Source organism: Danio rerio, chromosome 9, assembly GCF_052040795.2.
Source record: "Danio rerio strain M-AB ecotype USA chromosome 9, GRCz13ab, whole genome shotgun sequence".
NCBI lineage: Eukaryota > Metazoa > Chordata > Actinopteri > Cypriniformes > Danionidae > Danio > Danio rerio.
Window position 1 is genome coordinate 35,130,082 of NC_141029.1, and position 20,138 is coordinate 35,150,219.

The following is a 20,138-nucleotide window of genomic DNA, read 5'->3' on the forward strand; positions in this document are numbered from 1 at the left end:
TTGAGTGAAAATCAATTGTGTGCTAGTCACGGATGGACTGTAGGGGTCAAGCTCTATTCAAGCAGAGACTAGCTCATGTTATTCAGGTGACCTGTCCATCAGGCATTTCATTCACCAGGCCATTGTAGTCGAGTTCAACTTTGCTGAAACAACTGCACTTTTTCTTCTAAAGCAAGTGGTTGTTGTGTTTATCAGTGCTGCAGTCTACAAAATGTGTCTGCGATGGTTGGACTAATATTGTACCCCTTTTACAGTATAGTATACAGCATACATCGTTGCTTGAGTACATAATGTTGTAATGTGAATTGTACAGCATTCTGTATCCTAGAATGTAATGCTCTAGAAATGTGATGTTATATATGTATTTGTTGCTGCAGTTTATACTAACAAAAGCTGTAAGTTTTCTGAAGTTTACTTCACCAGGTATAATAACAAAATAAACTGTACATCGTTTATTGCTGCAATACTATGGTATTGTATACAGTAATACTATTGCTTGTATATAAAAGTAAACAAATTTTTAAACAAATTAAACTGAAAAAGGATTACATACATTGATAACACTACAACAATGCTTAATTAGTTGACTTCTCCCTGGTAGCACAAAATTCTGGCCATGATTTGGCATAAAGCTGGCACATCAGGCATTTATCTGGCACTGACATACAGCATGTGGGCCAAACATGGCCCGAGTTTGGCAGAGGTGGCACCATCTTTAAGGCAGCACACAAAACTTGAGCCAGATGAAAAGTAGTATTTGGCCCAGATGTTCAAAATGTATACTGTATGTGGGCCACGTACGTTTGGCCTATCCTGACCCACTTTTAAAATAGATTTAAATAATTTTTGAGTAAAGAAATTTAAATTATTAATTTAAATTACATTTAAATTATTTTTTAATAAAGAGGTTTATCAATTTCATTGCAGTTGTGACACACTAAGATATCTGGCCCAGTTCAGGCCCAGTTATAGGTTATTACTAGGGCCAGACAGAATCTGCGGACATTTTTTTGCTATTTCTTCGCAGAATTTTGTTAAAATCTGTGGATTTATGCAGCATTATTTTGGGAGCATCATAACTAAAAAGTAATACCTTTTTAACTTGTATGTAATGTTTACCACTTCATTTGGTAAACAAAGCAAGTTTCTTATATAATATATCTACTAAAAGACAGAAAATACTACTTTACAAAATGTACTGTAAATTAATCATATGAATATTGTCATATTAGTCAATAATATTACTGCGATAAATTTAAAAACTGAATAAATGTAAATTTACATACATTTACAAAAAAAATAAATAAATAAATAAACTCAATAATCAATAATCCGATTCAGAGCTAAAAATCTGTGGAAATCTGCGGAATTCTGCACCCGCAGATTCCGTGCTGGCCTAGTTGGTTGAGACTTGGCCCAGATGGTCTTTGTTTGACCCTTGTATAGAAGGATAGGCACCTAAAGCCAGACTTGGTCAATCAAGTACTGTAATTTACTGCGGCATGTGGGCCAAGCAAAATCTGATTGTGTGGGAAAGAGAAACTTTGTTATGTGGGTAGTTAATGCACTAATATCAACTGTGAGAAATTGGTACATTTGTTATAGAATATATGTTGATTTTCATTTAAAAAATTACAACTGAACTTTAAAACAAAAACATGAGTTTTCTAAATATCTTCTTTTTTGTTTAACAATACAAAAGAATCTCGGATGGATTTTGATCAAGTAAAGGAAGAAAATGTTGACAGAATGTTTTTACATTGAATCTTTTACTAATCTCCCTAATCTCACTAATTTTCCTTCAGGTTAGTCCTTTATTAATCAGAGCTTGCTTCAATGAAATGAATCACCAACTCTGCTGGCATAAGTTTTACTCAGTGGGGGCCCTTCTAGCCGCAATCCTGTACTGGGAAACACCCATACATTTTGTACAAGTATGTTTTTGAACTCTGGGGGAAACCGGAGCACCCAGAGGAAACCCACACGAACACTGGGAAAACATGCAAACTCCACACAGAATACCCACTGGCCCAGTCGGAAATCGAACCAGCAACCTTCTTGCTGTAAGGCCACAATGCTAAACACTGAGCCACTGTGCTACCCCTTTTAATATTTTGAAATAATAAACTGCATTTTTTTATTCACTGTATTTTGAAATGCCCATGTATTTATTGTATTATTGAATATTGGCCCATGTCTGCAATCTTATACCTGACTTTTAATTTCCTGTCTGATAAAACGTAAATTTACTTATTTCATTAATTTTCCCCGGGCTTAGTCCCTTTATTCATCAAGGGTCGCCACATAGGAATGAACTGCAACTTATCCAGCACAAGTTTTACACAGCAGATGCCCTTCTAGCTGCAACCCAGTACTCTCGCCATTCTTACACATACACTACAGACAATTTAGTTTATTCAATTCTCCTATACCGCATGTCTTTGGACTGTGGGGGAAACTGGAGCACCCAGTGGAAACCTATGCGAACATGGGGAGAACATGCAAACTCCACACAGAAAGGCCAACTGGCCCAGCCAGGACTCGAACCAGCAACCTACTTGCTGTGAGGTGGCAGTGCTAACCACTCAGCTACTGTGTCGCCCCTTGCTTATTTCAGTCTGCCATAATTGTTTTTTTGAAAGAACTGCAAGAAACTGCTTTGATTTCCAGTCTAACTGCTCTATGGCATGATGATGTAATGTGACCACTCTTTAATGCATTTTTTGAGAATAATTTTTACTCTCTCAGTTTCAGGGTTGATTACATAGAATCTGCTTAAAGGCTGCATCAAAATGTGCAGTGTGATGGTTGTACAGCCTCCTCTCACACTCTGCTAGTTTTTGTTTTGTTAATGCACTCGTTTTTAAGACATTGCCCAGTCTTTCAAGCATGCAGGAAAACATGTCGTATGCAACCGGTTTTTCTCCTAGACACTTAGGTTGACTTCTCAGGGTGATTGTGCAAGTAGATATCTAGAGTTCCTATTTCTTAGAGTTTCTCTATTTTCAAAAATTCTGCATATATTTTTACAATTTATTTTAAAGAAAGAGACAACACATTAACAACATCCCCCAGAAATATACTTTGTTTGACATTCTTTACAGAAACTGCTGTCCCATCACCATAGTCTCAAACACAAAACACACAATATTTTTAAATTATGGGTATTTCAGCATTTAATTATCTCTCTTTCTCTTTTCAGTGCTGTTCAGATAACTTATGTTGTTTAAAACGTAGTCCATTATTACTTATAAGTTATACCAAATTACATACCAAAAGCTGCATTTTAGGTAATGCAATCTGATTACATTTTTTGATTTCTTTTGATCTAACTTATCACATTTTATTGTTAGTACCTTATTATTTATACTACAAAGAGAAAGAAAAAAAATAATTTTTCTTAGCAACAACATTACGGGGGTATTAAGCATTCCATTGGGTGTCGCGGTAACACAGTGGGTAGCACTGTTGCCTCACAGCAAGAAGGTTGCTGGTTCCAGCCTTGGCTCCCTTGGCCACAACGGAATAAACTGCCAACTTATCCAGCATATGTTTTACACAGTGGATGCCCTTCCAGCTGCAACCCAGTACTGGGAAACATCTATACACATCACATTTACACCTATGGCCAATTAAATGTATTCAATTCAATTCACCTAAACCAAAGCACCAGGAGGAAACCCACGCCAACATGGGGGACATGCAAACTCCACACAGAAATGGCAACCCAGCCGGGACTCGGACCAATGACCTTCTTGCTGTAAGGTGACAGTGCTAACCGCTGAGCCACCGTGCTGCCCACATTGCATTACATTGATTCATTCATTTTCTTTTTGGCTTAGTCTCTTTATTAATCTGGGGTCGCCACAGCGGAATGAACCGCCAACTTATCCAGCATATTTTTTATGCCCTTCCAGCTGCAACCCATAAGTGGCAAATATACTCTCATAACTCTCAGTCACACACATATACTTCAATTTAGCTTACCCAATTCACCAATTTTCACAAATCACTTATCGCTTACATGTCTTTGGACTGTGGGGGAAACCGGAGCACTGGGAGGAAACCCATGTGAACATGAAGAGTACATGTAAACTCCACACAGAAATGCCAACTGACTCAGCCGAGCCTCGAACCAGCGACCTTCTTGCTTTGAGGTGACAGCGCTACCCTCTGCATCACAGTGACGCCTCATTGCATTACAAGTAAATGTAATATGATCTAATTATTTTAGCAATTTTATAAATCAAATTACATGTAATCAGTTACTTTTCAACACTATGTTTGAATACAAACATATATTAGAAACAAATTTATTTCTTCTGATTTATTTGTTAAATGTGTTGTTTAAGTAAAATATCAAGATTTGTTTTGATCTATAAAGATCTGAAAACATATCGTGCAAGTTTAACAACATTTCTAGCAGATGAAATATAATGTTTTACAGTTCTGAGAAATTAAACCTGATCAAAATAACAAATGCTTTCATTTGTTATGACTGAAAATCAAGGTTATTCCATGAATTATTGATTTCTTAACTCTTGTGGAATTAAAGGGATTTGTCTATTAACATTTCATCTTCTTTGTTTTTTGTGTGCAAAATAATGCTTCAAATCATGTAATTTTACTCAAACGTGTAACTAAAATTCTTAATCTGAGGGGGGGTGGGGGGTCCAGAATTTTCCCATACGTGAGCTTATTTGTCCTAGTTTATCTGCTATACCATCATGGTAAAAATAACCCATCGAAGAAGCCTGTAAGACCAAGCAGAATCATCTGTTGGCTGTCGCTTTGGTGTGACTTCTGCTAATCAGTTTTGGCCAATGTTAACAAATATTTTTCATGAGTCCAACATCCAGCTGTGCAACATACAATCTGACGTAAGTGAAGTCATCTTTTACTACTTTATTGTTTTTAAATGGAGAAAACAAGAAACTTTTATTGTAAATCTTGGACCTCATTTAAAAAAAAAAAAAAAAAGATGACCAATAAAAAAGGTGTGAAGCGGCTTACATTAAAATTGATTTGAATATGATTTTAGCTAAAATAGTCAAAAAGTGTAGTTATGTTGACCATTCGACAACCTAATTCAGAATAGTGCTTACAATGTCTCTAAAATGCAGTATTTAAATTTGATAATTTAATAGAAAAAGAGGCGTACAATTGCAAAAATGTCCACTTTTGAGAAAAAAGAACCACCCCTTTTACTAGGCTGTCTACAGTTCTGTAAATAAAGAAAAACTGAGCATTGCCAAAAGGTCCCTTATTTTTCACACATGCATAAATCAAAAAGAAAATGTTTAAACAGAATTCATAACTGTATAATAAAAAAAATATTCTGTAATGAACACCGCTGCAAATAAAAAAACATGAACATTTTTTATCTTTATAAGTTTCTTCTGTTGAACACTAAAGAAGATATTTATTTTTAAAAATGCTGTTTGCTGGACCTATCGAGTTTAATAGTAAAGAAACAAAATAGTATAGAAGTCAACGGGTCCCAGCAGCCAGCATTTTTCTAAATATCTTCAATTGTGTTCAACATAAGAAAGACATTCTGAATAGAAAACTGAAAAGTGTTGACAGAATGTTCGTTTATGGGTAAACAGTACCTTTAATATTCATTCATTTTTCTTTGGGTTAGTCCCTTATTAATCAGGGGTCACTTTAGTGGAATGAACCGCCAACTATTATGGCATATTTTTTACGCAGCAGGTGCCCTTCCAGCTGCAACCCAGCTTAACCCCTTTTACCAGGCTGTCTATGGGCCTGTAAATAAGGAAAACTGATGAGCATTGTCTCTTCTTTTTCACACATGTATAATTGTAAATTTAAAAAATAAATATTTTAAACAGAATTTATAACTGCATAATAAAATTAACTGTATTAAATTATTCTATAATTAATTTCAACAAATATTATTGATGACAAAAGTTTTTTTTTCTATTGCTTATTGCAAGTTAGGCCTACTCGACAGAATTTAGAGGGCCTGAAAAGAAGGGGAAAAAACTGTTCTTGTTGCATGAAAATAAACAGCGACGTCTTGAACCTTCAGTGTTCCTTGTACGACGAGAAGCGACGACGACACTTTCGTTCAAACAAAAAGCGATAGTACTTTTTTTAATATGACAAAATTATGTGTCAGGTAGGAGAGCTGTCCTCGAAACCGCGCATGCTCAGCTGAGTCACACGTTCGGCCAGATAGTGCACGGATATACTTCTCATTTACTTCCATCCGAAGCACGGTGACGGGTCTCTAAGCAGCCTGACACAGGAGAGAGAGAGAGCGGCTGGAGGCAGTTTAAGGGAGGGGGGCAGCAGCAGTCGATGCTGGTGACGCAGGAAAAACACCCAAGAGCAGACAATAAACCAATGGTCTGATCTCATCCTAGGCGTGTTATTTTTAATCGGGACAGCCAAGCACATGCACGCGACTGCCTAATTATTAAACAGCACTTAAATGATCCGATCTGGGGTCGTATGGAGGAAAGATCCAGTTTGATTCTCGGTAAGTGTGTTTGTGTGTGAAGCTAACGGAAGCTAGCGGCTAATAGCAGATGATTTGCAAGTCAGTGCTCTCCTAGCCTAGCTCGAACAGCTCAATGGGCGAATCTAAAGATGTCTGGATGTTTGTCATCTTTTATATATCCACGATCACCTCGCTCGTTAGCAGCTCTTGCGCTTTGAATATCTATTCGAGCTAAGTAGCATTTGCATTTCACGGCAGCTCGGCTCGAGGAGGTTGATTTGTGGCTAAACAAGTGGTTTTGACGTGGGCAGGTCGGTTGTTTTTGGCACTAGTTGATCGTATTCGCTTTTGCAAGGTTACGAAGTTGTAATATGGCTTTGATGGATGATTAATATGGTTGTTTTGATGTTTTAATCGCGCTAAATGCACTGTCACGAGCTGATTGTGTTTTGTTGGAGTCCAGCTGTTAGCCGCTAGCACGTTAGCATGTTTCTGCTGCTGTATTTACATTTACTTTCGCTTATACTTTTGCGTTGTAAATGAAGATCATGTTTGCAAAAACAGTATCATACGACACCTCAGATCACGTAGAGCATTTTGTGCATCAATGGTTACGCAGATAAACCTGTTATAACTTTGATTGTGTTTGGAAGAGGAAACGGGCCTCTGAACGGCCACAGTTTCAAACTAGGCCCAATACATAATGGCTGTGTCTCAAAAGCAAGTGTGCTGCCCACCCAGACAATATTTTTGGGCATCGTAGGCGCGTTTGCGGCGATTAAACAGTCTAAAGGTGAAAATCTCTTCGTTCGCTATGTTGACAGCGTTTTTGGGCGTCTTTAGGCTATCTAAGTGTGCATCTCACTGGGTGTTTGAGAGACCGACAGTACCACCTTTATAGCGTAATTCAGATTTCTGGAATTTGCAAATGATTTTTGACAGCTGCAATATTTATATTTGCGGCGTGGGAAACGCCCATCTTTCACTATTAATTACTGCATGATTAATCTCCTCTCATTATCTGTTTAACTCAGTCTTTTTCATATTTATTTAGTTCGTCAATTATTGGATTTATATTGAATGTGTTTACATGTATGAAGTCTTTATTAGGGAACTGTTTTTGTAATATGATGTCATATTGATTCAGTAAAATGCTAATGCAATTATTGAAAACATTTGAAGCCTGTCTATATTTATCACAAAAATCATCACCTTATTTATAACTTGATTGAAAAATTTTGATTCGACTGTGTATGTCAGTTTTTTGCGTTGTAATTTATTTTTCTGTGATATTAGTGGACTGCTTGATACCTGAAGGGGATATATTGGGATAGTTCACTCAAAACTGAGCAAATACACCACTTACTCAAGTGATTTCATGCCTTTATAGGTCATGCCTTTTATAGACTTTTTCTGTTGAACACAAAATGAGATATTTTGGTAAAAACAATGTCATAGCAGGAAAACATTTACTATGGAAGTCAATGGTTACAGGTTTTCAGCATTCTTCAAAATAACTTTGTTTGTGTTTAACAGATAAAAATGAACTTAAACATGTTTCTAGGCAATAGGCATGGGACGATACCCGCTATCAAGTTATACAGTGATTTGGAAAAGTAAAGGTTTTAAAACCGCCAAAATTTTCAGCTATCTATCCCATTCCTATGGTATATGTAAGATTTTTTTAAATGTTTTTTAAGACAACAGTGTCTCCAGCAGAAAACATATCCTAAGATGCCATTTTAAAATGTAAAGAAATCTGTAAAAAATGTTTTTTGAAACTAACAAAGACAGCAGAAGTCAAGGACCATTTGAACTATTTAGCCTGACATGTTTTGCTACTGTTTCAAAATATGTTTAATGTTTCTTCTTAACATAAAATATATTGTATTCAAATTTAAATGCACATATTTTAAAAGCAGTAATATCAGTATCAAAAGGATAGTTAGCTCAGAAATAAAAAAAAATCTTACCATTTGCTCAAGTGATTTTATGCCTTTATGGGTTACTTTTTTTCTGTTCAACACAAAAGATATTTTCAAAAAACAATGACTGTCATAGTAGGAAAAACATTTACTATGGAAGTCAATGGTTACAGGTTTTCAGCATTCTTCAAAAAAAACTTCTTTTGTGTTCAACAGATAAAAATGAACTCAAATGTGTTTCTAACTAAGGAATAGGCATGGGACGATAACAGTTATCAAGGTATACAGTGATTTGGAGAAGTCAAGGTTTTAAAACTGCCAACATTTTTAAGAGAACAGTATCTCCAACAGAAAAGATGTCCAAAGATGCCATTTTAAAATGTAAAGAAATCTGTAGAAAATGTTAAGTGTTAATGAAGATGACAGAAGTCAATGGTTCATTTGAATTATTTAGACTGACATGTTTACTGTTCCAAAATATTTGAATGTTTCTTAACACAAAATAATGTGTTTGGAGGGGGGAAAAAGTTTAAGTTTTTTTAGCATATTTTAAAGCAGTAATATCAATACCGTGAAACTGTGATATTTTAAACAAAGATTATCATACCGTCAAAATCTTATTCCGTCACATACCTACTAGGGAAGGCTGAACAAGTGATGACAGAATTTTCAGTTTTGGGTCAACTATCACATCACTTTAAGCTCCTTTGATACATCTTTACACTTTGTGAATTACTAAATTTACCCCTTTGAATTCCAGTTTCCTTTAAGTTGAATGGATATTTTTGTGAGGCTTTGCTAAATCAATGATGCAATATTGAGTTTTGTTTTGTGCAATAAAAGGAATGCTCTCCCTGATCAACAGCAAAAACAATGGAATTTTATTTTCCAAAAATCCACTTAACCTTACAGGATTTATAGCCTGAAATCCTTGTCAGCATTTCATTCTTTTTTATGAATTTTGGTTTGTCTATTGACTTTTAATAGTAGGGAAAACACTTACTATGAAGGTCAATGGTTACAGGTTTTCAACATTTTTCAAAATACCTTCTTTTGTGCTCAGCGGATAAAAATGAACTCAAACTGGTTTGTAACTTGGTAAGGTTGAATAAATGATGACAGATTTTTCAGTTTTGGGTAAACTATCACATCACTTTAAGCTCCTTTTATTTGTATACATCTTTACACAAATTCGTAAATGCTCCCCTTTCAATTCCTGTTTCCTTCAAGTTAGATGGAAATTTTTGTGAGGTTTAGCAAAATCAGTGATGCAATATTGAGTTTTAGTTTTGTGCAATAAAAGGAATGCTCTCCCTGATCAACAGCAAAAACACTGGAATTTAGTTTTCCAAAAATCCACTTAACCTTACAGGAATTATAGCCTGAACGCCTCTTCATTTCATTCTCTTGTATGGAATTTGTGTGTTGGTTTGGCTTTGTCTTCATTTATTGTAGCCAACGAGAATGTTTTGCTCATAACAAATCAAACATCCATGGAATCATTTAGTAAATCTGTAGTTATTTTGCTTTATTTGTTTGAGAGCCAATTTGGCAATTTTGTGAATGCATAAAATGCTCCACTTTAAAGGCGAATTCAGAATGAAATAAATTCAGAATTCAAGGTCATTTGCAGTGTTGTCACACTTCAGTTCCTACACTTAATCCTTTCAATTAGTGTAGCATTTTTTGATTATACTTTGCATTGTTAAACATCTAGACAGTTTTCAGATTGAATATAATTTTTTATTGTTGTTCACTTGCATGTGGTTGTTGGTGATTTTGTCTCATGTCAGCTCATCAGTGCTGCTTTTTCTTCATTTGGCCTTGTATTTATGTACTAACCAGACCTGTTTTGTATGCTATGATTTAATACACTCTGCACCAGCCAGCAGCATCCTCATGGGAAGCATAACGAACACCATAAAAGAAAAACCTCTGCTACTTGTTTTGAACATCACCTTTTGTGATTATTTAATCATGATTTGAAACTATCAGAAGCTGATCTAAATTAATCAGTGTTTAGCATTAGGAAGAGCATGCTAATATTTAAGTGTAGGCATTTGACAAAATCTAAAATAAAACTTTAAGTTCAAATTCAAAGTTAGTGACTTTCTTAATGCACATACTTGGTCTTGTACACGATTCACAAGTGCATGCTCATTCAAAAAAATTTTTTTCTGGTCTTTTGCTATTGATAATCCTAATATAAAGTCTTGTTTCTCCTTTTCCTTTCGGCTGGTGCTGCTTGGTCCTTATTGTGATGTGCTGTTAACCAATAGCCAAAGAGTTGCTTAGACATTGTTTTAGTTCTCACCTTTGCTCCAGCTCAGTTCTGATATGCAACACAACACCTACTTTTCACAATCCAATTTTCAATAGATAAAATCAAGCTCCACCCTGTTTTTTTCCTGGTCATTTTGAAATGCGTCACAAAGGAAATAAATTTATTTCGATTTTATCACACAGAGTTGCATGACAAGGAAATTAAGAGAAATGTTGTAGTTATTGTCAGCTCTAAAATACTTCAACAAGGCTCTAGACTAACATTTGAGAGCAGTGAAACATGTCACTTGGTTTTTCAGATGGTGGCAATGATTGTTATACTGCACATGTAGTACAGTACTGCTTTACAGTAATAATATTACATAACAAATTTAATATGTTTAATACTTAATGACTAAGTGTAATATTATATAAATGTTAAAAATGGTTTGCTTTAATTGCCGTTATTGTGGTAAGACTATGGGAATAGTATGTTTTAGATTTGCAGAATGAAGAGTCATGGTCATCTTGATGGTTGTTGCTCAATGTTCAGCTGTTTTTCTTGTCAGTTTTGGAGAATGACGCCACTGTTGCACTTGGCTCAAACTTGTTTAATTTGTGGTTTGTATCAGACTTTTTTTTTTTTTTTTTTTTTTTTTAAGGAATCATTAGCTATAATTTCCGTTAAACTAAAAACAATCAAACTAATTTTGTAAATCCAAGACATGATGAGATTGTTTACATAAGATGTCATATTGGACACACGAGACTCACACATGAACATTCGCTCAAAGGAGAAGAACCCGCAAAATGTTGATACTGCAACAAAAACCAAACTGTTAAACATAGACTTGTGGAATGCCCTATATTTAATGTTATTTTCAACAGTTTTCACTGGAGAGACTTTAAATGAAATATTTTTAAATGTGAATCCTTTCAGAGTTTTGCAATTTTTGTCAAAAGTAAACCTTAAAAAGTTTTAGTTTATCTTAATTATTATTATTATTTATGGATTTTATATTTTGTATATTTTGTATTGATGTTGATGATGGCATTTCATTGTTAAAATATGTATTTTTTTTATACTAAAATGTTGTAGTCCTGACCTGTTTTTTTGCTATGACATAGCCAGAGAAGCTGATATGGCAATTAACCCAAAAATCTATCCATCTATCTGTTAAATTGAGCTGAGAAATGGTGCTTTGTGCAGTTAAAATAAAAGTTATGTTGTTCCTTTTTACCAAATACAACCTTTTACTCACATTCTGGAGCTTTTTGTACAATTTTTTTTATTTATTTATTTATTTATTTTATTTTATTTTTTGGTTAACAGCCATTTTAAAGATACTGACGTCACATCTTTGTTATCTTTCAGGTTATGCAATGGTCTCTGCAACATATCCAGTCCCCCAGGTGGTGCTTTCACTTTCAGAAGTGTGCCGGTTCTCCGTCGCTCCTGAGGAGAAACTGATTTCTTCTGGTGTGCCAGCAACATAAGCAGACAAGATTGCAAAGATCTGCCCCGTGTCGAGTATGACGGCCACGACCCGTGGCTCCCCGGTGGGAGGGAATGACGGTCAGGGCCAGGCTCCGGATGGCCAGTCCCAGCCACCCCTGCCCCAGAACCAGGTCAGAGCACCATTTTCACTTCCCTAGTGCTGAATGCATCCGATCTCTGTCTGAACACATCTGCCCTTTGTCGTTCTCTAGCTCAAGAGAATGAGTTTCATAGATGAGGCTTGCGTTCTCCCTGTGTCATGCAGCGTTTATGTTTTTTTACACCACATCTGATCTGCTTTGACAGTTGACTGAGTTCCAAAGAAAAAAAAAAACACATTTGCAGACTCCCATGGATGCAAATGTGTTTCTGTAATTGTGCTCTGCCCTGGAAGGAACAGATGTCAACAGAGGGAAATGTTATTAGGTAACTGTAGGACAATCTAAAAAACATAGCCTCTACTGTATCCATATCACTTACTGGTTCCCGCATGAGAAAAATATAAGCTTTTCTTGGATCTATTTGCAATAATAAGTTGTAACTGTCTTTTTAAAGTTCCTATTATTGTTAAAATATTAGTTGTGCACTATTTGAAGCAAAGTGTTTCGGTATTTCCTGAGTTATGTCTGTGAGTGAGTTAGTAACTTTTTTGCCCTGTCAGACATTTTTTATTAAATGCTTTTTTTTATCTTAGGTTCTACTGTATCTTCAGTGTCAGTGAAAGATTGTCCCAGCAAGCTCGCAAACAGCAAAATGTGCCCAGATGTCGGCTTTTAAAATAGCTGGAGCATTTTTAAATACTTGCACACGTGCCTCGCCTTCCTTGCTAAAGTATGCTACTTACATGCGGCGCCTAGCCTACCTAACCATAATATGCTATTATGACAAATAATGTCAGTTCATAATAACCGCTTATTGTCATTTACCATACTGATACAGACTCTTCTACATTGCGGTGCACTAGGGTTGAATTATTAATCTAAGGTGATTTTTTTTTTTTCTTTTTTTTTTTTCAATGATCTTCATCATTTTGTCAGTAAAGCAGGTTCTAGTAAATCCTTGCATGTTAGTTCTGGTATAGCAGAGTTGGTGATAAGTAGGGACAGACAGAGTCTGCAGATTTTTTTTTCTATTTCTGCTAAGAATTTTGTAAAAAATCTGTGGATATATGCGGAATGATTTTAGCAGTATCTTAACTAACAACTTAATATATGAAATATAAAATAAAAATGACCTTTTTTACTTTTAATGTTCACAATGCAAATTCAATTGGATCAACTTATATGTTAAAACAATTCTCCTGTATAATATATCTACTAAAAGACAGAAAATATTACTATACAAACTGTATCGTAAATGTATCATATAAACATTTTTAAAGTAGTCAACGATTATACTGAAATTAATAAAAAACTGAATACATATAAATTTAGACAGTAAATAAATAGACTCAACGATGGGCTAATTTCTGTGCGGGGGGATCTGGGTGTGCCAAGTTATTATGCAGAAACTGTTTTTAGAAGCAAATTCAATTGTTTGATAATGACATTTGAGATTAGGGCTGTTTGATTCTGGGAAATTATCTAATTGCAATTTTTTTTGATCGATGTTGCGATTGTGATTTTGATTTGCGACTTAATTTTGTAGTCAAGATTCAGCTCAATAAGCTTCTTACTGCAAGAATGCAGTGAGTATCGGTTAAAAAAAGAAAATGAAAAGAGATTAACTTACTCCATTTGTTCAAATTTGTTTATAAATATTCAGAAATTAAACAATTTTCTTTAGAGCACACATCAAATGATCTTACCTTTCTGTAAACAAGTTCAACTCAAAATAAGGAGATAATGTAGCTTATTATAAAAACAAAAGTAAAAAAATTATAATAATAATACAAAACACTCAGCAAACTAACATGGCTGATAAGAGGCTGATTGAAAAGTTCTGATTGAGCTGAACTAAAGTATGCTCACTCAATTGACTAGTAAGACTATTACACACTAGACATGGGACGATAACCGTTTTCAAGGTATACCTCAGTTTTGAAGTCAAGGTTTTAAAACCGCCAAAAAAACTTTGTAATATCGTTCCTAAGGTATGTGTAAGATTTTTTTATTTACATTTTTGAACATTTTTTTTAGAACAGTGGCATCTCCCATAAAAAAATAACCAAAGATGCCGTTTTGAAATTGTAAAGAAATCTGTCTTTTTGAAACAACTGAAGACAGCAGAAGTCAATGATTTATTTGAATTTTTCAGCGTGACATGTTTACTGCTCAAAAATATCATAAATCTTTTAAAAAATAGAATATATAGTGTTCAAAGAGGAAAAAAGTTTTTGCTTAACTATATTTAAAAAATACATATTTTAGAGCAGTAAGCGCGATAGTGTAATACCATGGAACCGTGATATTTTTATCAAAGGTTATAATACTGTCAGAATCTCATTCTGGCCCAGGCCTATTACACCCAGACGGCAGTCATACATTTGCTGTGGTCAGGGGAAATTAAATAATACATATATATATTCCAAATCACAGCCTTTTGCTAATCGCAATGTTTTAAAATTGCAATTCGATTTTGATTAATTGCACAGCCCTATTTGAGATGATCATTCTGTGATTTTGTGTAGCTTCTCAATTAACTATGGCTCTGTAGTAAATTCTGCACAAGAAATAACCACATACATAAACATGGTTTAACTCTCCTCAACTTCAGTCAAGTGTTCGAAATGAATCCTTTTGTATGACGATTCAATAGTCATGTTTTTATTAATCAATGAAAGCAGTTAAATATTCTCTTTGTAATGCAACACTATGTGGAATGTCCTGAGTTTCTTTGTAGGCATTTACAGTTTTCACAAGAGCACTCTCTAGCCTTCAGAGAAGATTTACTAGTGCAGATCACACTGTGCTTCCCTCACAACATGTGCATGTCTATCGCATTTTATTAATTCATCCCCATGATGTTCTAGGGGTAGAATAAAAAATTACATTCATCAATGCATCATGATTCATCCTTAAGTAATTCTCAATAGTTCTGAATCAATTCTGTATTAAAATTTGATTGTGATGCACTTATTTTCCTGTTCCATGCTTGCGCCCTAGAAGGGTTCTTAGGCGCAAGCATGGAACAAGAAAATAAGTGCTGACAGACATTGTTATTAAATATTGTGTTAAGATATTTCTTTTATTTTATCTCTTCAGATATTAACATTATCCTAGAGCAGGGGTGTCAAAGTCAGTTCATGGAGGGCCGCAGCCCTGCACAGTTTAACTCCAACCCTGCTACAACAGACTTACCTGTAGGTTTCAAACAAGCCTGAAGGACTCAGTTAGTTTAATCAGGTGTGTTTAATTAGGATTAAAACTAAACTCTGCAGAGCCATGGCCCTCCAGGAAATGAGTTCGACACCTGTGCTCTAGAGAAATTCAAATTTGGGTAAACTACAAAAAAATCATGTGTAATGATCATACTAAAATATTTCAAACAATTAATCAAGTATTGAATAATGCATTTTTCAAAATCTACTTCAGAATAAAAAAAAGCTTCCAAGAAATAAGCAAACATTTTGACATTAAATGTCCATCAAACCCCCCACTTTTGGTTCAGGTCTACCTCAATTTTTTCAAAAGATGCATCATATTGGGCGTGGAGCTCCGCGAGCAAAGGGCAGGGGTGGGCATGACCAGTAGAGCAGGGGAGAAGGAGTAAAGCGAACAACTGTTGTCAGTTAGCTCACAAAATGAGACACAAACTGTGAGGAGACGCATGATTTTCTAGTTTATAAAGTTAAAATGCAAAGAAATAAGCAGTCATTTACAGCATTCCTGCTACATTTGTTATTTGTAATATCATACACAAAACATTGTATATCATTATAAAAATAATTGTGTTCTTATAAACACTATAAATGAGAACTTTTCCCCTCAATCCCTGGGTCTGAATGCAGACTCGGTGCAGCAGGTCTGTTGAACCGTCTATTTTAAACATTAGCCCTGCTGGTAATCTAGAGGATTTAGGCAAACACAGCAGACGAACTCCTTAGAAAAGACAAAGTCCGCCATTCTCCAGTTCTCGTAATGCTTCCCCGACAAAAAAGTTTGCTGCACACAAACAGCTTTGCTGTATCAGCCCTGACAGCATCGTGGGGAAGAACATGCAACAAACCCCATGGATGGAAACAAACACATACGACCCTTAATGAACAGCTAAATGCTGTGTGCCATGGGTCTGTGTCACCCAGTCATCAACGTAGGGTCTCACAGCTTGGCACTGGCAGGTCTGCCTTGCCTTTAAAAGCATGTGCGGTCAAGAATAATTAAGAAGCCGGCTCTTCTCATAGGATAAGAAAACTCAGCCATAAATAATTATGAGAAAACAACGCATCATCTTTCCACTTGCAGTTTTTCGCTACGTCGTCGATGTTGATCCTGCCCCAAAAATAATTTTAAACCCGGAAGCTGAAATTAGCTGACAAAAGCTCCAAATTATCCAGTTTTTCCCACAATTAAAGCTATCAGGTGCTAACATTGTCTTAACTGATGCTCAACACACACAAATCTGTTAAAATCTCAAAAGTACTCGAGGGGTTCATGAACCTTTAAAACACAATGAATGACTAAACCTCTGTAGATATCCTAATTTCTAGTTTAGTATTACCATAGGTGTAATCTAAAATCTAATTATTTATTCGCATGTAACCACACAGCATCTTGAATCTATTTCCTTGCCTGTCTTTATAAAGTATACTCTCCTAAAATAATTGGTATGTAGTGGAAATACTAACATATTGTCAATATCCACATAAATAAAATAATGAAGTTTTAACATGTGAACATTGTTAATATGTATGGATGCAACAATATAGTTTTAGATTATTTGACTTGCTTCCACATTTAGAATTGTAATATATGGTAATATATAAATCGCTTTTAATATACAAGTTCTTGTTTTTAATGTACTTGTATGATATATTTAAATATGAATATGACTGAATAGCTATGCTATGAACAGTGCTGACTGAGCAAAATCTTCAGGTCCCTCGAAATCGGAGTCTGCGGACAAATCTCTACTTCGCGTGCATGTGTGTTAAGCAACCTCTGCTATTAAACTTACATTGGTACAACAAAGTATTGAGCACCGCTGGTAATAGGCTCCATTAAAATGTTCTGAATTTGACCTGTTGAGCTGATAGCATACATTGTTTGATTATGTGCAAGTTGTGTTCCGCGCAACAGAAACTCGTGTTGTGAAAGCTTTACAATTTCTTTACAGTGACCATTTAAAACATGGTTAATAGTAAAATTTTGTTAATCGCTGCATCCCTATTAACATGTAAACATTAAAGGGCAACTATTTTACCCTTTTTTCAAGATTTAAGAGAAGTCTTTTGTGTCTCCAGAATGTTTCTGTAAAGTTTCAACTCAACACCAGATTATTAATTATACTAGGGCTGGGCGATATTTTTTTCGATTTAGAATCAAATCGAGAAATCGTAAAAAATTAATACATTATAAGGGCACCAATGCGCTTTGGTTCACTCTCTGTATGAAACAGGAAGCACACCAGAAGCGCCTCTCGGTGTCGCGCAGTGCCATGGATTTTAGAATTCTAAACAGGTTCCTATACACACACCGGCGGCGCCTAGCCACGTTTCAGGACGCAGGTCATATTTCAACCACGCCACAGAGCGCCATCTGATTAGTTTCATGTTAAATATCATGCGAATGTGCGCGTTTGGTGTGATAGTTTAAACTGTCATGTGCGCGCCGTGTCGCGGCGCTTCTGGTGTACGACCTGCTTGACTGCCTGTTAAAGCGTGAAGTCATGTATTTTTTTTTTATCAATCTTTTGGTTTGAACACGAGCAGAGGTGAGGGCCTGTAGCAGTCAGAAAAGAAAGTACCCGCCCCATGGACCTAGTTGAAAACCAGATAGATTAGGCAGCATAATACAGAGAGTGGTGCAAAGCGCATGAAATGATCTGTATTTAAAAGGGGAAAAAAGAAAAGTATATTAAATTTATATTAGACACATATCTGGTGCTTGTATTTGCTCCTGCTATACGTCCACAACTTCACACATTGGGTTAAATTAGGCTTTACAGTTTCCATGTTCAGTCCTTTTCTTCCACTGTATCTTTTTAATAAAAAGGCAGCAGCATTACCTGTCATTTAATCGGAAGACAAACTCAAAGCCGAGCTGACTGCCAATCTTTCCTAGGCTCAGCAAAACTTGCAAAAAATACCTCTGTATTCCTGCAACTGCAATATTGACACAAATATTTCTTATTCAAATCTTCAGCAACGCTGTTTAACTTGTGAATTTGTTTTACATTTATTTACACCTTGACCGATTTTTGTATGACATGGCCATTAAAAATACAATGTTGCTTAACCAGATGGTTTTTCAACTTACTTTTAAAGACAATGTTACTTCAGTCATGTTGTTGTAATGTTTTTTAAGAAGACTAACACAATAAAAAAAATCGAAATTGAAATCGTGAATCGATCAAACTTTATAAAAAACCTAGATTTATTTATTTTTTTGCCAAATCGCCCAGCCCTACATTATACCTTTCAAAATATCGGTATTTTCTGCTTTGAACACTATGCAGCTGTTTCTTTTTGGCCTGTGCCTTTAATGCTGGTTCTCCCCGCACACCGTTCTCACATCAGACTGTGCCTTAACCTCCGGCTAATAAACAGCATAGTGACGCATGAAGAAAGCAGATCTCACATAATGTTTTTGAGAAATACTATAATAAGAAATATCCCAATGATTATTTGATGTATTTATTGTGGAGTTGCAATGAAGAGTGTCACAATAACCCCGTTTAAACTTTCTGTTAAATGTGCAACAACAACAACAACATCAGAGGAAACATGGAGGTGTAAAGTGGTCAGTCGCCACAATTTGCTCCCACCAGATCTATCACATACCCACACATTTCTCTGATTGGTGGAGGACGCCATAGGCGCAAGCTGCAATGACGCCCTCTCTCTCCTCCTCCGTCTCCACCTCAAAATCATTTTCAAGCTGGTCGAATTTTGCACATTTTGCTGAAATAAAAGCAATACCATTTCTTACATCGTAGCTAGTGTGGCTCAGATGCCAGAACCCGCCTATCCGCGACATCGTATATTGGATAGCAGGTGTAAACGCATTCAGCGAGCTGAAAAGATCTTTTAATCCCAGTTGCTTTTTCACACGTCCTGTCTTGTTGATAACATGGCTCTGTAGTAACGCATATAATTTTAATACATGGCTGTCAATCAACTCACGATGCGGTCGACCTCAAAGTGGTAAGGATTTGGGACCTATTTTAACTTCTGGAAATTTAAAAAAAAAAAATTATTATCTTTTTATCACTCCATTATGACTGTGGACACACTATATGTATACACAGTTCTGTCCAAACAGCTTCCAAAAGATATTAAGATATTAAGTATTAACACATGAACCTAAGTTTTAAAGGGCCATGAAACCCCCTGTTTCAGCAGGATGTTTTCACACCTAGTTTGGAAAAAGTCAGGACAGTGGGTGTGTCTAGCTCTGTTTGGGTAGGAGTGTCGGGGGAGAGAAAATGGGCAGGGTTTAAATAAAAATGGGAGTTTCCATTTGGGCACGCGCTTCTGACCGAGGAAAAACAAACACACACGCAGGGGAGAAAGACAGTGTGTTTAATGACGGTGAAATGTTTGATAACGCACGTCGTATAAGAGAAAAAAGCCTCTGCATTTCTCTGTAACTCGAATGCACTGGGTAGGTCAGAAAGCTGTGTGTGTAGACTATCCTGTCACAAAATGCGGCAAAAATTCAAAACGATGATCGGCAAAACTTTATTACAGTGTTCACGTGTTTACACACAGAGGGCAGCATTTACAGAAGATCTTTCAATATTGTAGTGATATTAACATACTGTAAACTAAGTAACTTTGGAATAATTTTCAGACACTAAGCTCTGTCTTTAAACACTGAAAGAG

At 35.7% G+C, this 20,138-nt stretch overlaps 1 protein-coding gene across 17 annotated transcripts in view; it reads left to right on the forward strand.

Moving 5' to 3' along the window:
- Positions 1–6,227: 6,227 nt before the first annotated feature.
- The window catches only part of usp9 (ubiquitin specific peptidase 9), a 59,969-nt gene continuing 46,058 nt past the window's right edge, over positions 6,228–20,138 (forward strand). For 9 of the 17 annotated variants that reach the window (XR_015498932.1, XM_087266942.1, XM_087266944.1 and 6 more), the window contains exons 1-2: positions 6,228–6,508; positions 12,032–12,285. Coding sequence is in view for 16 of the 17 variants with exons in the window: in XM_087266942.1 (XP_087123068.1) it covers positions 12,190–12,285 (96 nt within the window). In the remaining variant the exon portion in view is untranslated. 17 annotated transcript variants of the gene reach the window in all.